Source organism: Drosophila persimilis, unplaced genomic scaffold, assembly GCF_003286085.1.
Source record: "Drosophila persimilis strain 14011-0111.01,24,50 unplaced genomic scaffold, DperRS2 tig00003933-arrow-pilon, whole genome shotgun sequence".
In the NCBI taxonomy this organism is placed as follows: Eukaryota; Metazoa; Arthropoda; class Insecta; order Diptera; family Drosophilidae; genus Drosophila; species Drosophila persimilis.
In genome coordinates, this window is record NW_020825706.1 from 2,906,494 (window position 1) to 2,928,962 (window position 22,469).

Here is a 22,469-nt window from a genome sequence, read left to right on the forward strand (position 1 = left end):
TCAAAAGCGAGGAATATATATAATAGAACTTGAACTCGACAGTATATTTACGGTATATTTTTAAAATGGGACGGTATATTTTGGTATATTTCTGATTGTCGATTTTGATCTATTTCAGCTTTATCGAGTCCGCGGTCACACTGAACTGGACAGAACAGCCGCGCGTCGACGACGAAAACAAGAAATACAATTTTTAATATTAAATCTTAACGGAGGGCGGATTTGAAAGAACGGCTGCAGAACCAAAATGACTAATATAACTTAGAGTTGCTAAAAACCTAGTAAACAGTTTCATCAGATTATTTATTTACTTGGTGCAGCGGAAGGCGGATTTGTTCGAATGATATTCTCCTGAGTAGGCGGTGCAACATAAATATTTCAAAAATAACAAGAAACATGCAGTTGCACAAACGAAAAGCAAAGCGAAAATATGGCCTGTAAATTATGTCATAAATGTGAAAGTGTTTTCCAGTTGCATTGCAACAACAAATGCAACATCGTCCACGGCACGCATGTGAAAAAGGAGTGTGAGTGGGTAGAAAAAATCAATTGAGAAAGAAAAATTGCATTTTCGCTGCCGCCACCAAAACGAAAATAAGTGAAAAAAATAGATAGATATATATATTAAGTGCGTTCGCGAGTGTGTGAGTGTGTGTAAGGAAACAAGCAGAGTCAAGCAGCAGAAATAGCAAAAGGAGACACAGCAGCACCAGAGAAGACGACGACGACAACAACAACACCAAGAGAAACCCGCCGCCCCATCAGTCGACAGAGCGGCCAGTAATAAAGAGGAGAAAAAATGAGTTCAAGTTGTGAAAGGTGTGTGCCGTTACACTACAACTAGCATTACAACAAATGGCAGCAGCAGCACCAGCAACAACAAAACCAACCTCTAGACAACGCAAATGTCGAAATTGTGTACACAATTTATTAAGAAAGCAAGCGGCAATAGGCAACAATGCAGAGGCTTTTGTTAAATAAATTGTCTTGAATGCAGAAAATTTCAATGCAGAGTGCAGCTGGGTGGTGGGTGGCTTTCACAAGAGAGAGAGAGAGAGAGAGAGTGTCAGAGCGAGAGAGGTGAAGGAGGTCCTCCTCCTCTTTAAGGCGAGCCGCCTGCCGCTTTGACAGCTGCGTGCTGAAGAGAGTGTTTGAGTGAGTGCGTGTGTGCGTTTCTTCGTGTGGGTTTCCAGTGAGCCGCCCTCTCCCCGGTCTCTCCCTGCATTTCTTTAGCTTGATTAAATGCTAGTCTAGAGGCCGGGCCGGCTCGGGTCTTGGCAAATTTATGCATTTTTTGGCTTTTGAGCCAAGCGTGCCTGCAAAATCGATTTTCTTGCAAGGCGCGGCAACAAGCGTCGTGCTGCCAAATATGCCAAAAAGAGAGCCCAGCCATGGCTGGCACCCTCTCTTGCTCGCTCTCACTCCTTATTTGCGTGTGTGTGTGTGTGTAGGAAAGGACGGCCGTTCTCTAACTGCAATTTTCAAATAAGGAAAAACCGGATAACGCTTGACAAAATATGTCTGTGTGTGTGAAGAGAAAAGCCCAATTGAACGTGGGGGAAAACCAGACACACACACACACATTCACGCACATAGTACTATATAATGAATGAGATCTCACGCACAAAAGCCAAATTTGGTCAGCTTTTTTCCGTATAGAAATTTGCCTCAATGAATGAATGTGTGAAATATTGAATGACAACAGCGAAGGGAGGGACTTTGTTACGTTCTTTTTGGGGTTCCTTTTCCTGCAGATTGTTGTTGCTGTTGCTTTTTGGAAGAGTATTTTCTGTTATTATTACTTTGGTTATAGTGTTGTTGTTGCTGCTGTTGCAGGGGCGTGTATTACAAAATATCTTGTACTTACGGTGCATGAAGAGGAGCGCACGGGCGTGAAGAGCATTCCTGAAATGTTTTTTTGGGCGCTCTAAAATAGAAGCAATCGCATTTTATGTCTTATTTATGTGTATTTCTTGCCCGCTCGTTTGCGTGCTATCCGTCCTTGTCTCTCCATCTGTATCACTTTCTCTCTTTTTGGCCTTACAGAATAGAATGGGTAGAAATCATCGAGCCACGCACCAAGGAGCATATGTATGCCAATCTCACAACTGGCGAATGCGTTTGGGATCCACCAGAAGTAAGTTATTCCATTTAAATATAATCTACAATGTTTACAACTCTCCTGGGAGGACATTCTTCCCAGAAGAGATATCAAGTAAGGAAAGATCACCGCAGAAATTTACAGTGAAGAGAGAGAGAGAGACGGGGTTCATTAACCCTTCAAGGGGCTGTGTGGCGAGATCCTCTCCTCAATGATTAGATGAACAATTTGCTGTCCGGCTGATTTCTTCATTATTATTCTGGGTCACTTGTTTGCACAATTTTCATGCTTGTGGTTTGGCTTGCAAATTTTCATAACCCAGTTCATAAAGTGGCGTGACCAAGGTTAATTATATTAAAATATCTGTCGAATGATATAACTATTCTGCTATAACAGCCAGAGAGAAAGCGTTTGCCGTCTTTGTTATTTTGTTCGAGCTTCCCTTTAACCTTTTCTTAATTTTCTTTCATCTTTAAAAGCTTACATTATCCTTTTCTCTACTTCTTTTCATCTTTTATTACTACATTTTCTCTGTCCTTACTCCCTTTCATCCTGCATAACGAAGATTTTCATAGAGTTTATTTTCTTCTCCCTATTTTAAATCAAAACTAACATTTTCATAGAATATTCTTTGCTTTTCCCCCATTTTAAATCAAAACTTTTCCTTTTCAAGCGAGCGAAAAAAAAGAAGGAGAAACTATTAAGTTGGAAATTGTTTGCTCAAAGCCTTTGCTACCATCTCTTTCCCTCTCTTGCTTCTTTTCCTCATTCTTCCTTTTTCCTGCTGGCTTTTCTAATGCGGCAACTTCCAAAAGGTGTTGCAGGCTAATAACTTCGGTCTCGCCCGCAGGCAGCCGACTAGCCAAAGCAGAAAGGCAAACACAGACCTGGTTATCCTCATTTTGCCTCTATACGGTTTCGGTTTTATTTTTTGCCCTCTCAGTGCCGGAAGTAGTGAAAATTTCATTGATTTTGTTGTTGGATGCAATGTCCTCGTCGACTGCTGGAGGACGGCCTCGTTTCGCTCCTGATTGCACTCACACGCATGTAATTTTGGGTGCATGTGTGAGTGCTGGCTCTGCTTCCTTAATGAGAGTCCTGCTTGCATGCTGAGAGAGTGCATAGTCTGTGTTTGCCTTGGGCCTGGCGGTCCGTGGGTGTCCATTTGACGCCATGATTTATTGCATGTGGTCTGCTGCCTGACCCTTTCTCATATCGCCTCTTCATCTGTGTGTGTGTGTGTGTGTGTGCTTGTGCTTTCTCTCTGCCTCTCTGTTACTCCTTCGAGTGTTTATTTGTGTGCATTTCATTTCGGTTTTTGTCACTCTCACTCTCTGTTTGAGTCATAGCCAACGTCACCCACACACGCAGGCACAGACGCAAACATACCGTTCTTGACATACCGTATGACACTTACCGAAAACAACGTGGAGAGAGATGACACCAGAAATGCTACAACATAGGTCCCCCTTGATTCATTATTCCTCTTCAGATAGTACACCATTAAGAGAGTTTCAACAAGAAAATTAGACCCAATGACTTTTGTAGGTCCCCATCGCAGCATTAATTCATTAGCATTAAGCAAGTGTCATACCTGGTCCAACAAAAGAGAACAGAAGAGCAGAAAAACAAATAAAAATGTATGTAAATATCAATGGCTGTTTTTCGCAGCAAGAATTTGATCAACAGAGTTAATTAATTATGCATCGTGGTCTATGAATAAAGGCAGGACATTCCATATTTGCGTAAAACATTTCCCCTTAGAGAATCCTCCTCCCATCTCATTTTTGCGTGCACCCTAAGCGACAGCAAAAGCCCGCCCTCAATTCAGTATCTGATTGCAGCGACGTCAACGCCAGCGTAAGCAGAGACGCCAGCTGCAGTGCAATTGTTGCTGCTGCGGAAGCGAATCCTTTTCACTGCGCAATATAATCTAAAGAATTTATGCAGAGCAGCGTGAAAAAGACATTATTAAAGGAGTCAAGCGGGGAGGGAGATGATCATACTCTACTTCCTCTTCACATCCCCACCGATGCTTCCTCTCACCTCGCTTTGCCTTCATTATGCCACCCCGGCAGCTGTCTAACGTGCTCGAAATTAGCAACATTCTCTCTGCTTGTCACAGAGGGTATGCTTATTTGACCAGATGTTGGTAAAGCAGAATGGAATAGGCGTTTATGACCCCATAAAGTATACATATGTACTTATTCGGGATTATAAATAAAAGCCGAGAAGATATAGCCATAGTTTTTAAATTGAATCAAAGTCGTATAAATCTATTAAATTGCTGCCATAGTTAGATGCGACAAGGGTATTAAGCGCGTCGGCTCTCTAACTGAAACTCCTTTTTTTTCTCTGCCGCTGCCGCTGCTACTCTTCTTGTTGTTGTTGTTGTTGGCCAACTTGCAGCTTTTTGTTTTAGCTGCGCTGCCGAGTTGCTTTTGTTGTAGCGTGCTGCGCTCTTTTTGGTGTCACCAGCAGAAAGCAGAAGCAGCAACAACAAAAACAACAGTAAGAACTGGTGGACTGCGTTCATTGTACGTGATTTGAAATTTATTCACAGTTGGGACTACTTTTTTCTCTCTCTGTCTCTCTGCTTTTTATTATAAGTCGACATGACTCCCTTGCCTTACCCCTCTCACACTCCCTGGGCGCTTTGTCAACTTTTTCATACTTTTTCTGTTGTTGCTTTTTGCTCGTTTGCCTTTGTAAAACTTCCGGTTAATAGGGACCAGCAGAAGCAGAAGAAAAGGCGACAGCAGAGGAAGCAGCCGAAGAAAGCACACAAGAAAAAGTTTTGCCCTCACGACGAACGTCGTTCGTTTCATGTTACAAAATTCGCCCCGAACGAGAAGCCCCCCGAAGCCAAGAATAAAACGATAATGTTCACGTGCGTCCGCCGGCGTCACCCAAAACCAGGAGAAGAGTGGAGAGCTAGAGAGGGGTAGTCCAACGATGGGGGTAACCAAAAGCGGCGCCGGTGGTTTGGCTCCTCAAAAATGGGCAAACCCCGATCTGGGCCGCCCCTTCTTGCAGCCTACCAACAGGTCGCAGGGGGAGACACGATGGTGTCACTGTGCTACTACGCAATCGTCAAAATATTTCAAATTGTTATTGGTGGGTATTGTGCAGGGTATATTGGACTTCAGAGTACTTAATCGTTTAATATTATAGAGAGAGAAAACTCGCTTGAGGCCATCGGTTAAGCGATGGTAGGATATTAAAGCTAATAGTCCTTCTGGCTCTGATTATCCTGTAGATGCATGCACTCTGTTGCACTCCCTGGATGTTTAGTCTGTTGGGTATGTTATAAATCGATGACTTTCAAATGCAGCAGACCTGCCCTGCCCCTCTGCTTCTCCATCGTCGGGCTATTGCCCATAGCCTTCTTGGGCAAGGTATGGCTTCCTGTCTTGGCCAAAGTGTGCCACATCTAACCATTTCTTCCGCGTTGTTTGGCATAATTTGAAAGCAATTACGAAGCCAATTAAATGTGCATAAATATTGTTAACGAATTTTTTGGGGCTATTAGAGATACTTTCAGGCATGAAATAAGAAATTGGGAAATGCCTCATGCATGGGGGGATGCCACATGCGGATGGATGACGTGCGATCTATATATGGTGTCTGGGATTTTCTTAGTCACATTTTATGGTTCAAGCCACGATAAGATCTCCATTACAACCCACACAGATTCATTTGAATATGACAACAAATCAAGCACTTTTATTTGTTTGATTGACGATTATTGATATTGCACATATTTCAATTTCATTTTTCCGGGAGAAGAAAACCCATAAATAAGCTTAAGACTAGGTTTCTTGCACTGCCCGACCGTCGATCTATAAATAAAGCATTGGAAATGGTAAGGGATCTGCATTCCGCTGCCTGCTCCCTCGAGAATGTGAAACATGTGGCCAGGGGCATGGCCATTATCTATAAATCTCGAGACCTTTGATGGTTATTGCTTTTGTCTGGAAAACGGATCACGGATCGTATTAAAAGTTTTCGATAATTGGAAATAACTTTCAATCCTGCAACGCCCGAATTCTGTTTTCGATTGCCAACAATTCAATTCCATTCATTGGTTACCAATAACGAGTGGACACATTCCATTCGAATTCGCACAATTCTTTGAACAGTAGTCGGGGCAGACACTCGTTCATTAGTCCCTCCGATGTTATCGGAGGGGGAGCTCTATTTGGGGGTAGATCTATGTTTGCTGCGGCTTCAAATATTCGCTCTGATGATGACCTAATTTACAAAACGGAAAAACGAAATATTTCGGTTCAATTTTATTTGTTTTTACGTACATACTCGCATGTCTGTATATTTGTGCGTCTGTGGATCATTTAATTTCATTTTGGCTATTTCTGCCAAGCATGATTCACTGTCGGATCGGGGAGGAGAGGGAGCAGAAGGAAGAAGTGTGTTGGTCCATAACTGACCTCGGCAACAGTTTTACGGCCAGACCCCACCAGATTAGAAATATCGTGCGTGGCTCTCGGCTTGCGCCACCACTTGCCGCTGATTAAAAGTTGGAATTGTTTTTCAATAAGCGCCCCAGACGCCCCAGAGAAGCGAACATCTTTGTGTTTCATGTTCCATGGAATAGTGTAGGCACAGATAACGAAACGAATGCATTATAATGCCTAAGAATGATCTATATATAAAGTTTACAATTGGGGAAATTAATGGAGTTTTGATAATGGAAAACTAAATGGGATCACAAATGATCATACTTATAAGAATTTATAAGAATTATTCGCCAGCTCAGTTGTGAAATTGTATATCTATCTTTTCCATGCTTCATCATAAGAATATGGATGACAAACAGCCTCTCTATATCTTGATATCGCTTTTGAGGTCTTTCATCTTAACTCGGATGGAACGGCATGAGTAAGAATTCTGAGTAAAGTTTCCATAGCAAATCCCATACAAATATTACGAATAGGAAAGAAATTTGACGAGTTCTGTTCAAAATTTTTGCCATAGTCAAGTGCAATGCTCTTGAAAGCATTCCGCCCCCTTTCTTGAGCACAAAAACAATGAACTTTTTGGGAAAAGAACAGTTGAAAATCATGTGGCAACAAAAGAGTCGAGTATCAGAATATAAGATACCCGGTAATAAGATATAATAAGAGGAAAAGGGCTCGACTTCTAAGGAATCCCATCTTTTGATGAGAGATCAAGGTCTCCCATACATGACACCTCATATTATGTAAAAACTCTTTCTTTTTGCCTTTTTCTATAAGGGGTATACAATGTTCCATCAATGTGATATGGCGTTTCTCTGTAATTCCCTGCCATATGAGATGAAGATTTAGGCAGCTCTCCTCTTCTAACCCATTGTTGTTGCTGTATTTCCATAATTACAAAAAAATATTTGGAATATCGTACAAGGCCATAAATGAGGCCGAGTCGAGTCGGTTGATGTTTTCTTATAAATAGTACAATCTCTCTCACGCTAGTGGAAGGTAGAGGAAAGATCTGATAAGAAGGGGGGATGGACAAACTGGATGGCTGACTGACTGAGTGACTGACTGACTGACATGCCGGACTTGACTGACAGTTGGAAACGCAACAATGCGAAAAGCGTAACGAGACAACATTGCATAGCATCGCTCAGCCCATTCCCCCCTTCTGATGAGTAGCCTTGCCCCAATCAGCGTCTGGTCGCGCCCACAAATTATGCAACATGCGACGCGGTCTCCCAGCTCCCGTCTCCCCCCAAATGGAAATGGTAATGGAATACCAGAAATGAAAAGCAGCCAAGCTTAAAGCTTTCATTTGCAATGGACAGCCAGCAGTAGTTCGGGTTGCCGATGGGCGGGGGCATGGGGGGAGGGGGACTGGGTGCAGTTGCAACCACAGTAACAAAAGCTGCAGATTAAAAACGAAGCGTGGGTCAGGGCTGTGGTACACGAGGGCAGGGTGTATTACAGAAAGGGTAAGGTCGAGAAAAAGACTGGACTTGGGTTGTTTCACAGATTGAGCGATGTGGTAGTACCCACTACTTTATGCGCCTTGGCTTGACATCTTTTCCTCTGCTTCCTCTCTCCTTTTCCTCTGCCCACTCTTAAGCTATCCTCCACCTCATCTCTCGCCCATTTGAGGTCTGGGGCCTGTGCTTTTGCTGTGGGCGGGCGCATCTGCAGTGCAAAAAGTTCAAGGTCAGCCCACGCTGCATTTTGCAGAAATAACCCTGACTTCTCCGACAGAAAGAGATGCCACACAGAGAGAGAGGGTGAGAGAGAGAGAGAGAGACAGAGTGAGAGCGAGAGCGAGATGGAGCGGATTAAACACACGCGCCTCTTGGACAAGGCCATTGGATGGTATAGGGGAGTGGCTGTGCCAGGAATAATCGAGAAACCTTGTTGCACTTGTTGTATTTGCTCTAAAGATAAAACCCTTCAGATTCAGATTAAAAACACACAAAGCTTTTTGTGCTCTCTCTCCCTCTCAAGTTTGCTGATTAAGCCCAAAAGAAAAGCTCTTGTGTGCAAAAAAAGAAATATACCAAAATAAATTCGTTTTGTGTAATTGTTGGTTATAATTCAAGAGGGTCGCGTATGGAGGGGGTACCAGCGCCAACAATAGAGGATCCAACAAAGCTGGGCCAGAAACGGAGGCGACTTATCATTGCCCAAGACATCACATAATGTCGCTGTGTCGGTGTCTGGCTGGGTCCAGTGTCAGTTCTCTTGAAATTTCGCGAGACGTGCCAAAGTCTTTATGGCGATAAGATGACAAGAGAACTACAATGCAGACTCGTGCAAACAAAAAAGTAGAAACTGTTTAAGCTTAACTGAACTGGAAACGAAATTAGAAACAAGAATGGAAGAAAAGCGTCTGTTTCTAATAGATTTATCATGATTTATCTGGCAAAATGAGGGAAAGTTTCGGGAATTGAGGGTTATTGAGATGGAGATTCCCATATGGCGTCTGTGTTATGTGGAAAACGCATGACAATACCTTTTCCAAGGTTTGTTTCGATTGTTTTTGGAAACAAATACGTATATACCGAATGTTTATTAGGATCCGATCGATATATAGATGAAAAGGAGTATATCGACTCGTGTTCGACACTGATTGATACATATCTTTGATCTATATTCTTTGTAGCTTTACAAATCCTTTTTTTCTGTCTTGCAAAACAGCTGTTTAAATCAGGCATAACGGCAAGGAAGAGAGAGAGCCAGCTGGTCAGCTGATTGTAGGGCTGTAGGGTTGCCAGATAGTACGTATTCTACGGAAGAGTAACGGCCATCAGGCCGCTGTCACTAAAAGACAGCGAAAAGACCCATCTTTTTCAACCAAATGCTCTCTGGTTTCACACATTCCACATGTTGCCCCGATCCCAACCACCTACACATGAAATATAAATGATAATAATAATCCAAGTTATAATAATTTGCCACGCGTTCCGTCTGGTTTCGTTTCGTTTCGTTCCCGTACTCATTCTCGTTCCGTTTGTCGCATTACAGGATGTGCCAATTAAGCGAACCGACTCATCGCAGTGGTGGGAACTGTTTGACACGAAAACGCAACGATTCTACTATTATAATGCGGCCACGCAGAAGACCGTGTGGCATCGGCCGAGCAAGTGCGACATTATACCGCTGGCCAAGCTCCAGACGCTCAAACAGAACACCGATCCCAGTGAGCGGCGGGAGCAGACAACGCCCCAGAAGCATCCACCGCAGCAGCAGCAGCAGCCAACACAACAGCTACAGACACAGCCACAGCTGCAGCAGCAGCAGCAGCAGCAGCAGCAGCAGCAACAGCAACATCTGCCACAGCAGGCATCGCCCATGTCAGGGCCAAATAAGAAGGGGCGTGGCCCGCGGCTCAGTGGCGGTAATGGTGCAGTGGCCAGCTCCGAGGAGAAGCTGCCCGGCACTGAAATGATCTCTAGTCCGCGTGGGCGTCAAAGCTTTCGGTGAGTTGAGTGAGTTGAACCCTGGGATGGCAGGCAACCATAAATTCTGTTTACATATATCTCTGTTTCGAATTGTGTTTACATTCCATTTGGGGGCATCTTTTGCAGCGTCGGCACGGGTGACTCATCCCGCTCGATGGACCTGCAACAGCAGCATCAGCAGCAGCAGGCCTATGCCTCACGACGGTCTCAAGGTAAGCTGCTCCTTCTTGCGTTTGGGAATGACTCATCCTTGAATTGATTGTCTTTTACAGACTCCCGCAATCACTGCAAGGAATCGGGAAAATCCAGTGACTCGAGCCTGTCCAGTGCGCATGGCTATAGACGCTTCAATGATGCGGGAAATGGCATAGGAGGCGGAGGAGGAGTGCCAGCACCTGGACATGTCGAGGGCTTACGTTTGGGCTCCTTGCAGAAGCATCAACGCAGCGGCGGCAAGGATAATGGAGCGTAAGTCGACACACAGAACTATTCCTCATCTCATTGGCCACATTTTAATGCTTGTCCCTGGGTTTCGGTACGCTTATAGCTTTGAAATGTTGCAAGAGAGTGTTAGCTCGCATAATTTACCGCATGGCACCACAACGTCCACATCCTCATCGTATATTGGTGGCGGCACGGGCACGGGCAGTGGCAGTGGCTACGGCGACAAGTACTTCGATCATCAGCTTCTGCCCAATCATATGCAGGGCTGTTGCTCATCCAAATCATCGGACATTGCCTCGCCCACCCACTCCATCCATACGCCGCAGTCGCAAAAGAAGAAGATATCACCAGATGCAGCACCAACTTCCACCCCGTACAATTACGCACAACAGCAGCATCAACAAAGGAACGCACAACGCAGTGGAGGCGGAGGCGGTGGAGTTGCAGGAACACCAGTGGGTAAATCTTATGGGGGAGGTAAAGTGGAATGACCTTTGTGTGGCTCCCATTCTAAACTAATCTATCTTGTAGATCGAGAGTACAAAGTGTCGTTGGCCCGGTCTGGGAGCTTCATGTCTTCCTCGATCAATCCCGCAGCCGCTGGACATCATAGCAAATCCTATCGCAAGAGCAGCGCCGAGGCGGCCAACGGCGGAGCAGCCAGCGATGATTCAATGCACGAGAAGTATTTCAAGTCGGTGGAGAACACACCACTCTCCAGGCGACGGCACACAACCAATGCCACAAAGAGTGCAGGCAGTGCTGGCGGTGGCGGCGGTGCCAGTGGTAGCAATACCGCCACAAGTACAGCGGGAAGCGGCAGCAGCAGCCACAAAAAACACTCGAGCGACTCGAGTCCTCAGAGTCCGATCAGTCCTCAGACCAAGAGCTCGCGGCAGGCCAAAACGAGTGCCACGAATCCACTGCCTCAGTTGCAGCACTCGCCCAGGATACAGGAGCCCAGCCATAGTCTGGATCTGATGAGTCTCGAGAGGATTACGCTGGGAAAGGCGGGACCTATCTCGCCAGGAGGTGGAGGATTAAACACCGAGAATCTGGGCCTGCTGACGCACTCCTCGCGTGGCTCCAACGACTCTGCCCGGCAGCGCCAGAAGTCCAACAACTCGACGGCGAATCGCTCGCAATCGCATCATTATCCCGGCCAAGGATCGTTGCGGCACAGTGCCAGCTCCAGCCTGGACAAGCGTGGTGGCTATCACCACAGCGGTGTAGGCGAGAAACGACGCTCCAAGCAGCAACAGCAGCAGCATCACCTGCAGGCGGAAAACAGCGATGCCGAGTACGACAATGGCAACACTTCGCCGCTGTACAGCAACTGGGATCTGGAGTTGCCGCATATATTGCCCCTCAAGCACTACATCATCGAGCAGGCAAAGCTTTCGGGTCGCTACGACTATCGCGGTGGCGATGGCGGCGACTCAGATTCGTATCACTCGGACAGCCAGTCGGAGCACTCGCTCTCTGGTCATGAGCCGGACAACGAGGACTCGGATGGCGGTTCGGACACGCACGGTGGCTACTTGGAGCACAACTATGGCATGATCGAGGACTATGCCAACATGGGCGACAGTGTCTCCTACTATGCGTATCAGTATCCGCCCTACGATCCTGCTGGAAGAGAGGACATGTAAGTCACCCAAAAAATGACTATTCCTTCAGATAAAACTAACTAACTTCCTCCTTCTTCCAGTTCCGATAATGTGGAGGCTGTGCTGGAGGGTATTGGCGGCAATACGGAGCCCTCAGCGCAACCTTCTTTACCCAAGCCAAAGCCTCGCTATCAGCCCTCATACTACGACACCGTGTCGTACAGTCCCTCGTCCGGAGGAGCCTACCATGGTCAGCAGCTTTACTCGAATACCCCACCCTATCAAGGCCATGGCCATGGGCATGGCCATCACGTCCAGCCGCCGGCGCCGCCGCATCAGCAACTGCATCTGGACCCGAGCGACTCCAAACAGAAGCAATCACAGACGCTGCCCTCGCCCAATCGGCAAATCTCACGTCTGGCCGGCGTCGGTAGTCAGGGATCAGCAGCAGCAGCTGCAGCATCAGCATCAGCATCAGCCAAAGATGAGGCCAATCATGGCCACAGCCATAGTCTTGTTGCCAGTCAACAGCAGGGCACAGGCGCGGCCGCTAGCCTTTCACGTGCGGGAGGCCATAAGCTGGCACCGCCATCGCTCAAGCCCACCATTCAGCAGATCTTTCCGCCCAGCGATCGGGCACCGGGTGGCATCAATAGCGGAATGGGACACGGCGCCACGCTGGCCTGCATGAAGGAATGTGATATCGAGAAGTTTGCCGCCGACAATCTGAATCTGCACTCGAAGGGCATTTTCCGGAAGAAGGCATCGGTGCGGGATATGCTCAGTTGGACCGCGGAGGCCATCAGTCGGCCCATGTTGACCCTCTCACGGGACAAGGCCGACAAGAAGACGGCCATTGAGCTGTTCAAACTGGTCCAGATCTATATGGCCGATCGAAAGGCACGCATGGGCATGAATCTCAACTCTGTGGCCATTGACATCATCACCGCATCATTGCCGCAGCAACAGTGAGTCTTTTTAGTCTATGAAAACTTGTGGAAATGGTGTTTAAATATTTGTATTTCCCTTGCAGATTAAGGGATGAGCTGTATGTGCAGTTGTGTCGCCAAACCACGGAGAATCCCAAGCGAGAATCGCTCATTCGTGGCTGGGAACTGATGGCCATTTGTTTGTCCTTTGTGCCGCCTTCGCCCACCTTTCAACCCACGCTGCTCAAGTATGTTCTCATCTCCAGAGAGATTCTCCATTCATTGACCCAAATTGTATTCCCTTACAGCTATGTCAATCGCCATCGCGATCCTTCGTTTGCCACCAGCTTCATGGAGGTCTGCAAGTGGCCCATCCATGTGCAGATCTCGCATTATGCCACAGTCTGTTGTCGCCGCTTGGATCGCATAGGCAGCAGCGGCAGAAGGCTGGCCAAAAAGCCCACAGAGGATGAGGTCGAACAGGCGAGGGTGAGTTGAAATAATTGATCATTTAAAGAGCTTTCTTTAAACCTTTTCTTGTAGCAACAAATCCTGCGGAACAGCATGTTTGGCAACACGCTGTCAGAGGTGATGGATCTCCAAAAGGATAAGTTCCCCTTCCGCAAGTTGCCCTGGATACAGACCACTCTATCAGAGCATGTAATATAACCCACAGAGGTGTCCCCGAGGAACTTCTCTAACCTTTGATGGTTCTTTCAGGTTCTGCTGCTAAATGGCAAGCAAACGGAGGGCATCTTTCGCGTCTCAGCGGATGTGGATGAGGTGAGCTGCATGAAGAATCGCCTGGATCGGTGGGATGTTCCTGACTATAGGAACACAATGGGTATGAGGAAAGCAGAACTAACCATTGAAGAAGGAGCTTACTAAAGGGTTTTCCTACTATATCTTTCAGTTGATGCCCATGCCCCAGCGAGCCTACTTAAGCTGTGGTATCGGGAACTGTATGATCCGCTCATACCGGATGCCTACTATGAGGATTGCGTGAATACCGAGGATCCCGACAAAGCCAAAGAAATAGTTAATAAGTTGCCCGAAATAAATCAGCTGGTGCGTGTTAAAGAAGATCTGTAGAGTATCAGAGAAGACTTATAAATGAATCCTTTCGATGCTTGCAGGTTCTAACGTATCTAATACACTTCCTGCAACAATTCTCCAATTCTGAGGTGGTGAGCAATACCAAAATGGACTCGTCGAACCTGGCCATGGTGTTCGCACCGAATTGCCTGCGCTGCACATCCGAGGATCCCAAGGTGATATTGGAGAATGCGCGCAAAGAGATGTCCTTTATGCGCACCCTCATCCTCCATATGGACACCACGAAGGTGGAGAATCTGGTCTAAAGAAAATACACCTACTACCTACCTACCTACCTATCCGTATATGTAAACGTTATTAACCTATCCTAACATTACTATCCACCAAAAATCTTAACTGAAACTTGAATTTTTGTATCTCTACAAAACGAGGAAACGATGAATCTTAACTCCTACTTTAAATAATTTTGCTACTCGAATTTTCTCACTCTAATTGCTACCAAAACTCGAACTTTATTATTATTTTGTACTTGTATTGTCTAGGCAGCTTGTTCAGAACAAACAGCAGCAACCACACTCGAAATACTCGAAGAACTTGCAACAAATAGTGCTTTTTGAAACCAAAAAAAAAACTTAAAGAAAAACAAAAAGAAACGAAAGAAAATGAAAATAAGATATCCAAACTGTTAACTCAATGTGTGCATGCCTAGTTATGTGTCAAATTGTAGTTGAATTAATTTAATTTGCATTTTGAATTATTGTTTTTACTTTAAATGGAATTTAAATCAAAGCAAAAGCAAAAGCAAACCAATACTCAAGCAAAGCAACTCTTAACTCTCAATAAAAATAAAAGCAAACCTTGAACCACTTCTTGCAGAAGCCTATAAATAGTTCTAAAATAAAGATAAAAGCTAAAGATAAATATAAATATTAAATCAAATAACAAATCTATATATGTATGTATGAAATTATGGAGAGAAATACAGAAAGAGAGAGAATGAGGAGTGAATCAAATGCAATAAGAGGTCAATGATAAAACTGCTTATAAATTACATTTGCAGCCAACGTAGTGCTATATACGAAATATTTATTCAATTTGCATAAAAATAAACACAATTAAATTAAACAAAGTATCCGTAAATAAACCAATAAACAAATTGTTCAAATCCAAAACCCAATTACAATGGAGAACAACAAAAATCAACTGACACAAAATCTATACACATAAATATATTGTATGGGAGAAGAGCAAGTTTCGAAGGTGATCGAATAAAGTTATATATGTATAAATTAAAGAAGCCTCCAACGGAATGGAAAATATTAATTCCCGCCTTATCTACTCCAACCAGCACACATGCCTATAAGACGGACACATTATAAATTCAGGCAGCTCTTCCTTGGCCACAATTTATGCCCAATTTTGAAGTCATTTCGAACCGTTTGTCTCCTGATAATTGCTAATAATTTAGCGTCACTTGACGACCTAAAGCCCCCCACAGCCCTGGGCACCTTATCAATAGAAAGACAGTGAAAGAGACAGGGAGAGGAAGAGAGCTTGTACGCCATCAATGCCTCGTAGCCCAAATACTGCCTGCCATCTACCAAAAAATATTTCACTATTTCCATATACCATGTGCCATGTATTTTTGTGTGTGCGTACAGCTCTTGTTATCAGCCTTCATTATTCATAATGTTCGTTTAATTTGGCTTCAAGCACAAAATTGTTTGTAAATGGCAGTTATAGCCTTACCATTGAGTGGTACCCAACCCCCACTCAAACGATTCATACATGTATCGATAGTTCTGAGTACCCACCTCACATTCACCTTGTGATTTATCAAAATATGGCCGCGTGCTAAATAATATATCTTTTGGTAGCATAGGCCTGTATGATGGGGTTACACAAATGATTCGTTGATAGCCAACATTCATCTGAGGATATCGAGTGTTTCCCTGAACCTTTGAGATGGATCAGAAATCGTTCAGAGTATAATTTTCTTTGATACTGCTATAAGAAGACGGAACTTATCTAAAACTTAAAAAAAAAAAATACCCTTAATTATAAAAGTCTTGCAAATAATATTTCCTTCGAATATTTTGCTTATTTTTTCATTTTTTATTCCGAATCGTAAAGATTAAGTTCCCCCAAAAATATTAATTGGATATTCTCGCCCCTTGCTTGATAGGAGTACAAATTTTATTACTTGTTGGGAAATCGGAAGATATGAATAGAGTTCCCTGAATGTCGTTTCATATAGAACCCAACCTCTATTTAAACAGTTGTGTGAACACGTTCTTTTATTATGAATTTTGGTAGAATCATAAAAATTTAATCGGCAATCGATTGCTGATATTTCATTGCCTGATTCAGCCAAAGACCACCCATAAAAATCTATTTGTAAATTGGTTAAATCATATTTAGTTCCTAAGGAACACTATCGGAATGAAATCAAACCAAATTGAGTCATTGAGCTAAATCTTTATAAAGAGGTGAGCCATTCCTAAGAGTGAGTCTTGATTCCTGAGTGAAAGGTGTTGCATCGTGTGAAATGAAAACAAGGGGGTAGTCTCATCTCCACCCCCTCTCCTCCTCGTTCTAAGTACAGCCAAATTATCTAGAAGATACACATGGGTTTTTTTTGGGGAGCGACCTGGAAAACAGAATCATAATGGTATCTATCTGGGGAAACTGTTGAATCAACAGCAATAACAACAATTAGAAGCATTTATAGACGCAGTTTGGTTTGCTTTTTTTATCGCCAAAGCAAAGGCCGAAATCAAAAGTAATCCATCATCTGGGAGGCTTTAAGGGGGAGCCCGAGTGCGAGTACAGCTGATAAGGTGTACACCTCTATTCTGCTTACACCCCCAAAAAATACAAAATAAACACAAAACCCTCTTGGGAATTCAGAATTCTCTCAGCGAATAGAACAGTTATACAAACGCATACAATCAAAAGAAAGAGAGCCAAAGAGAGATCAGATCCGAAAGCAATGGCTCCTGCCGTCGAAGAGAGGCGCCAAAGGAGGAGGTAAAGGAGCTACTCTCTTTTAATTTTAATTTGTTTACAACAACAATAAACCAAAAACAAAAATAAATACTATCTCAACAGTAGTACAACGAGGAGAAACGAAGGAAAAAGTGCCGACGCAGTCCGATTCTGATAACGGGGTGATTAACAATTACTCGATCAAACGCACCGACCCGCACAGGAATTGTCGCGATTTGAGGTGGGTTGGTGGCCGGCAGCACCCGTTAGGGGTGTTGGAGTATGGGGGCTTTGATTTATATGAGTGCTGGGATCGGATCGCCGCCCCTGATTGGGTGTATACAGGGTCTCAATACAGAGCGGGTATCGCCCGTTGTCGGAGCTGTCGTTGTCTGCAATTGGAAATTGGTGGAATTGGAATTGGAGTGGAGTGCCATCGAGCCATTGGAGCGCCGCGAGCACCACCTCTTCAACCACCAACCACTATTCCCTTATCAATCTGATGGTAGCGCGCTGGGGCATTATCTATATCGGTTTCTCTCTCTCTGCCTCTGCCTGGGTCTGTGTGTGTGTGTGCGTATATCATATCTACATACCGCTCTATTATTGTTAATATTGATATCTACCCATTAGCACAACATTATATGTACAATCTATTATATTCTGTGAAATCAGATTTAGTACAATTTATTGGGCCCTGGCTCTGGTGCTGGGCCTTCTGCTGCCGGTTTCTACTGTTCATCAATTAGTTCATCGCCTGCGGCCAACGCATTCGCTTCGTGTCTGCGCCCCTCGTACCTTCCGATCGTTCGGTGCTCTATAGGGATACGGCTCCGATCCCAACCTTAACACCTTCATCATGGATATTGCCACACAGTCAAGCAAATCTTCCTTCTCCATAGACAACATATTGGATCATAAGACGCGAACGAGTCACAGTCCCACCGCCACAGATGCCGCAAATCGATCGCAATCGCGTCGCACCTCTGCCCACAGTCCTGTGGCGGCGACAACATCTGTGGTTACCATACCCAAGGCAACCATGGCCACTGCCTCGCCACCCACCACCACATCGGGACCGTCCATCTATGATATATCCCGCGAGACGGTCGCCGCTCAATATGCCCTCAAGAATCTGGAGTCCAGTCAGGTGTTGTCGCCCACGACGCTGCGCTTCAATCCCATCTATCCAGATCCCGCCTCGTTATTCTACCAACAGATGCTGAATCTACAGAAGAATCCTTCGCTCTTTATGCCCCACTTCCAGGCAGCAGCCGTTGCTGCAGCAGCCGCCGCCCAACCGACAGGCTATTGTGATCAATACAGTCCGTTTGCCATGGACTGTGAAGGTGAGTACAAGTAGGGGATCACAGCTACTATAATATAATATAACATACTTACTATACCATATACGTATGGTATGCATAAAGGATAATGAAGGTATATATGGGATAACATGGAGGGGATACATATATCAGAGGCTAGAGAGGATAAAAGGTGGAATATTCCTAACTGACGATCTCTCATAGATATTTAGAAGAACTCATGTAGCTAAAGTTCCTTATGGGAAACTGCAAGATGTTTATTCCGATGGGATTCATAAAGAATTTAGGGATCTTCGAGATTTTCTAAATGGAATGTGAAGAGTGACTAAAGTGGCAACACTCTTCTTACAAAGTCTAGAAAGGATCTCACAAGGATTTGCTGGACATATCTGGGACGTCTATATTCCATATTCCGTATATAATTTAACATTTCCAATGTGAGACTTCCCTGGGTAAAAACTTTCCCCTGGGCATTTTAAATTTTAAATTCCCAATTTCTCAGGTCCACCCACTATTAGCATTCGGTCATAGATAATTGTGAAATACCGGATATGAGTCAGAGAGTTCGTATCATATATCATGAATGAATGAGCGATACAATTATCAATTATAGGCTAAACATGCTGATAAATGTAGCAACTTTATAAGTACTACTACATTCATAAACAAGTGAGATGTTAATCCCATCAAGATATGAGGAAATGTGTACCTGAAAATTATGAATAGTTTAGCAAATAAATGAGGCAACTTTGGTAAGGTCTTAGGAAATTACAAACACAAATTTCTGTTGAACTTTCACACAGAGTTAGCCAGTTTTTGTATATCTCCAGGGATTAAAGGGTAACCCCTGAGACAGTTCCAAGTTCAAGTCAATGAACTTGATGGATAACAAGCCCATAGTAAGTAATCCCTGACATATGGAAATTGATCGACCTTGATGGGAACAAGTCTGAAAATTATGTTAAAGTCCTCATTGAAATACAGTCTCAACCGTTCAAAGTCCAGCACTGTTCAATCTACCAATAATATTACAATGAGGATCCCACACAAAATGGGCCATAAACATGATAAATGTGTGTGCCCTGTGGGATGTTTGTCAAAGTCAAGTGTTGGCGCCAATGCCACTTGAAATCTAACTTTCTCTCCCCATCTGACTCCCCCCAGTTGCATTCTCAGTGCAGTGTAACGGTAGAATAACAATAACCCCACCCACCTTTTGAGAACTCAGCCAGAAACCAGGGGAAATTGTAATATGTACTGATAAAGTCGCCGCCCTAATTCTACCCCTAACTCTGCCACCCGTCGGGAGTGGACAAACATTCCAAATATTTTTTCGGGGGCCTTATCAAAATGACAAATATTTGAAATTGAGGTGAGAGCCGATCAGAAGCCATAAGAGCAGTGCGTTCATATGGGGTATATGGCATCGCTGGGAAACCAAGTGACAACTTTGGGACTATCTATGGGGGATTAATGTGTCTGAAATCTTCTATAGAATTTGAATAACTATAAAGCAAAACCAGAAAAGGCTTTACTAAGATTAACTATCTATACATATAAGAAGCTATGGGAAGGTTTTAAACAAGAAACAAAGTAAGCTTAATATATAGGTACTCTATGGCTCCCATATACTATGACTGCATAGAGTTTTTTTTGGGAAATGATAAAGAAAAAACCTACACATAATAAAGATTTAATAAGTCATCAAGTGATTCAATAAACTGAATCAATCGATTTCTTTGATACAATAAACTGAATCACTTGGAATATGATCCAATCAAAGGTATTGATTGGACTACTTTTGAATTATTTCTGCTTACGGAATAGCAATTATTCTTTTGCAATTTCATTCCTTAAGGAACTACACTTTCTTTTGGATGGCCTCAACTTTTATAACTTCCAAAATCGATATACATATATCTCTCAAACTTTCTAAATTGGTAGAGTATTCTAGCTTCGGTCTGACAATTGTGGACTTTATTGAACCATTCACATTCCCATTTCGATTTCCGATTTGTGTTTGGCTTATCTAAACGAAAAATGCTATTAGAGGCGATTAATAGGCGCTGTCCATCATCTTCTTGTGGCGACAATTGCCATTTGATTTCGATAAGCTCGTCCGTTGACGACGCTCGTCCGCCGCCCCCTCGGGGGAGTGGATCGGTGGGTGTATGGCTCGACAAGTGCTTGATATGATTTGGTTTTTTTGACATACACATTATAAAATAATAACAAATTCAATTCTCAACGAGTGACAAAAAAAAACAAAACAAAAAGCCACCCGTCTACGGGGTATGCAGTAGATCTTTTTTTAGAATGCGTTAGATGTAGACCAGACCGTAGGACCGGAGCTTATCGCGGTATACGCCACTTAATAAAAATAAACGTTAATAAGCGTATTTGTAATGATTTAAATTATGAGCTCTGTTTATTTTTATGACACTGCAATTTCCACAATATATTGGCAAATGGACATAGGTCCTATCTTTGATACGTGTCTAGGGTTATGAGGTAATTGAGTCCCAAAATATTAGATTAGATCAGAATTATTGAATGAGCGCAATTTAAATCTTTCGACAAGTGCGAATTTCCGTTACGTCAACAGCAGAGAGAGCGTCCACCCCACTCTGCGGCAGTGCGTTATCAGCCCACTCGAGGTCGTACCATCGCCATATACTCATACGAGTGCTCGTACAATCGGATTGCTTGTCGGGTGGTAGCCGAACCTCAATTACCAGCAATAGATTCCGCTCAATAGCCCCTGGGACATACTACCACACACTCGTATATGGAAAGGGAGCCGAAACCGAAACCGCACTCGTACTCGTACTCGTACTCGTACTCAATTTCTGATTTCATTCATTTCGCAATGGCGACCAAAGTTTTCAGCCCACTTACAAGTGGGCGTTGACATATTCCCCTGATACTGATACCGATACTGATATATACTCCAATACACATGTATAACTTGGAATAGTTGTGTCTGATTGCTTTGATAAGAGCTGTTCGACAGAGTGGGACGCAGATAGATAATGGGGGAATCGGTCAATTGGAGCGACCAATCGAAATTGAATGAGTGTTCCAATTTATATCTAAAAGATAGCTAGCATTTTTATATCAAACAGAAGTTGTTTCTTTCAAGAGTCACTTTAAGGTTTACAAGGAATTTTTGCATAGATATGGAATAGGTGTAGCTTCAATACACATATACCAAAGGTGTAATTAGGGTGACCTAATCGATCAGATGATGAATTGTGTGCTGATAAACCAGACTGGAAATTCAAAGAATCATTTACGGAAATATTTCTGTGGGTCGGGGATTCTAATAAAAATAATTCGGGTATTATACGAATATATCCATCGAGTATTAAAGAAATTGTTAAAAGGATTTGATAAAAATGTGTTTTCCGAAAGATCAGAAAGATATTTGTGGATATGGAAGGGTTTTATATAGAACTAAGAACTAGAACAGATACTTACCTTTCCCTAAGGTATTCCCTTACTCAAAATCGTACCTCAAATCTTCTCTCAACTCCAACTAAAACCTTCCATTGCTCCGCTCTTTCTCCCTCTCTCTCTCTCATAGGCTTTCCCAATCCGGCCTCCGCTGCAGCCGCTCTCTACTGCAACGCCTATCCGGCGGCCAGCTTTTACATGTCCAATTTTGGGGTGAAGCGCAAGGGCGGCCAGATCCGATTCACGTCCCAGCAAACGAAAAATCTCGAGGGCCGTTTCGCCAGCTCCAAGTATCTGTCGCCCGAGGAGCGCCGCCATCTGGCGCTGCAGCTGAAGCTGACGGATCGTCAGGTGAAGACCTGGTTCCAGAATCGCCGAGCCAAATGGCGGCGGGCTAATCTCACGAAACGCAGTGGGTCGGCAGCCGGATCAGCAGGAGCCTCCTCAACGGCGCCCAGCTCCAACAGCAGCACTAGCTCCGCCTACGGCACAGCCCTGACGTTGAGCAGCCGTCGGAGTGGCAGCGGCCAGCAGAGCGACGAGGAGGACCGCATGTATCTGTCGGAGGATGACGAGGACGACGATGACGAGGAGGAGCCGGCGGAACCATTAGCCGACCCCTTGGTCAAGTGAAGC

General features: G+C 44.2%; 2 protein-coding genes across 2 annotated transcripts; both read left to right on the plus strand.

Moving 5' to 3' along the window:
• Positions 1–171: 171 nt before the first annotated feature.
• Positions 172–14,968, plus strand: LOC6594295 (hornerin). The gene is made up of 14 exons (XM_002019907.2): positions 172–819; positions 2,047–2,137; positions 9,589–10,043; positions 10,152–10,237; positions 10,298–10,493; positions 10,573–10,946; positions 11,001–12,117; positions 12,181–13,047; positions 13,113–13,256; positions 13,317–13,497; positions 13,552–13,668; positions 13,729–13,852; positions 13,922–14,076; positions 14,145–14,968. The coding sequence occupies exons 1-14, from the start codon at positions 800–802 to the stop codon at positions 14,367–14,369; spliced, it is 4,152 nt and encodes a 1,383-aa protein (XP_002019943.1). The 5' UTR covers positions 172–799; the 3' UTR covers positions 14,370–14,968.
• A 2,931-nt stretch (positions 14,969–17,899) lies between these two features.
• On the plus strand, positions 17,900–22,466 carry LOC6594296 (hematopoietically-expressed homeobox protein Hhex). Its single transcript, XM_002019908.2, has 2 exons — positions 17,900–18,401; positions 21,964–22,466. Exons 1-2 carry the CDS (start codon positions 17,912–17,914, stop codon positions 22,464–22,466), a joined length of 993 nt encoding a protein of 330 aa, XP_002019944.1. The 5' UTR covers positions 17,900–17,911.
• Positions 22,467–22,469: the final 3 nt, after the last annotated feature.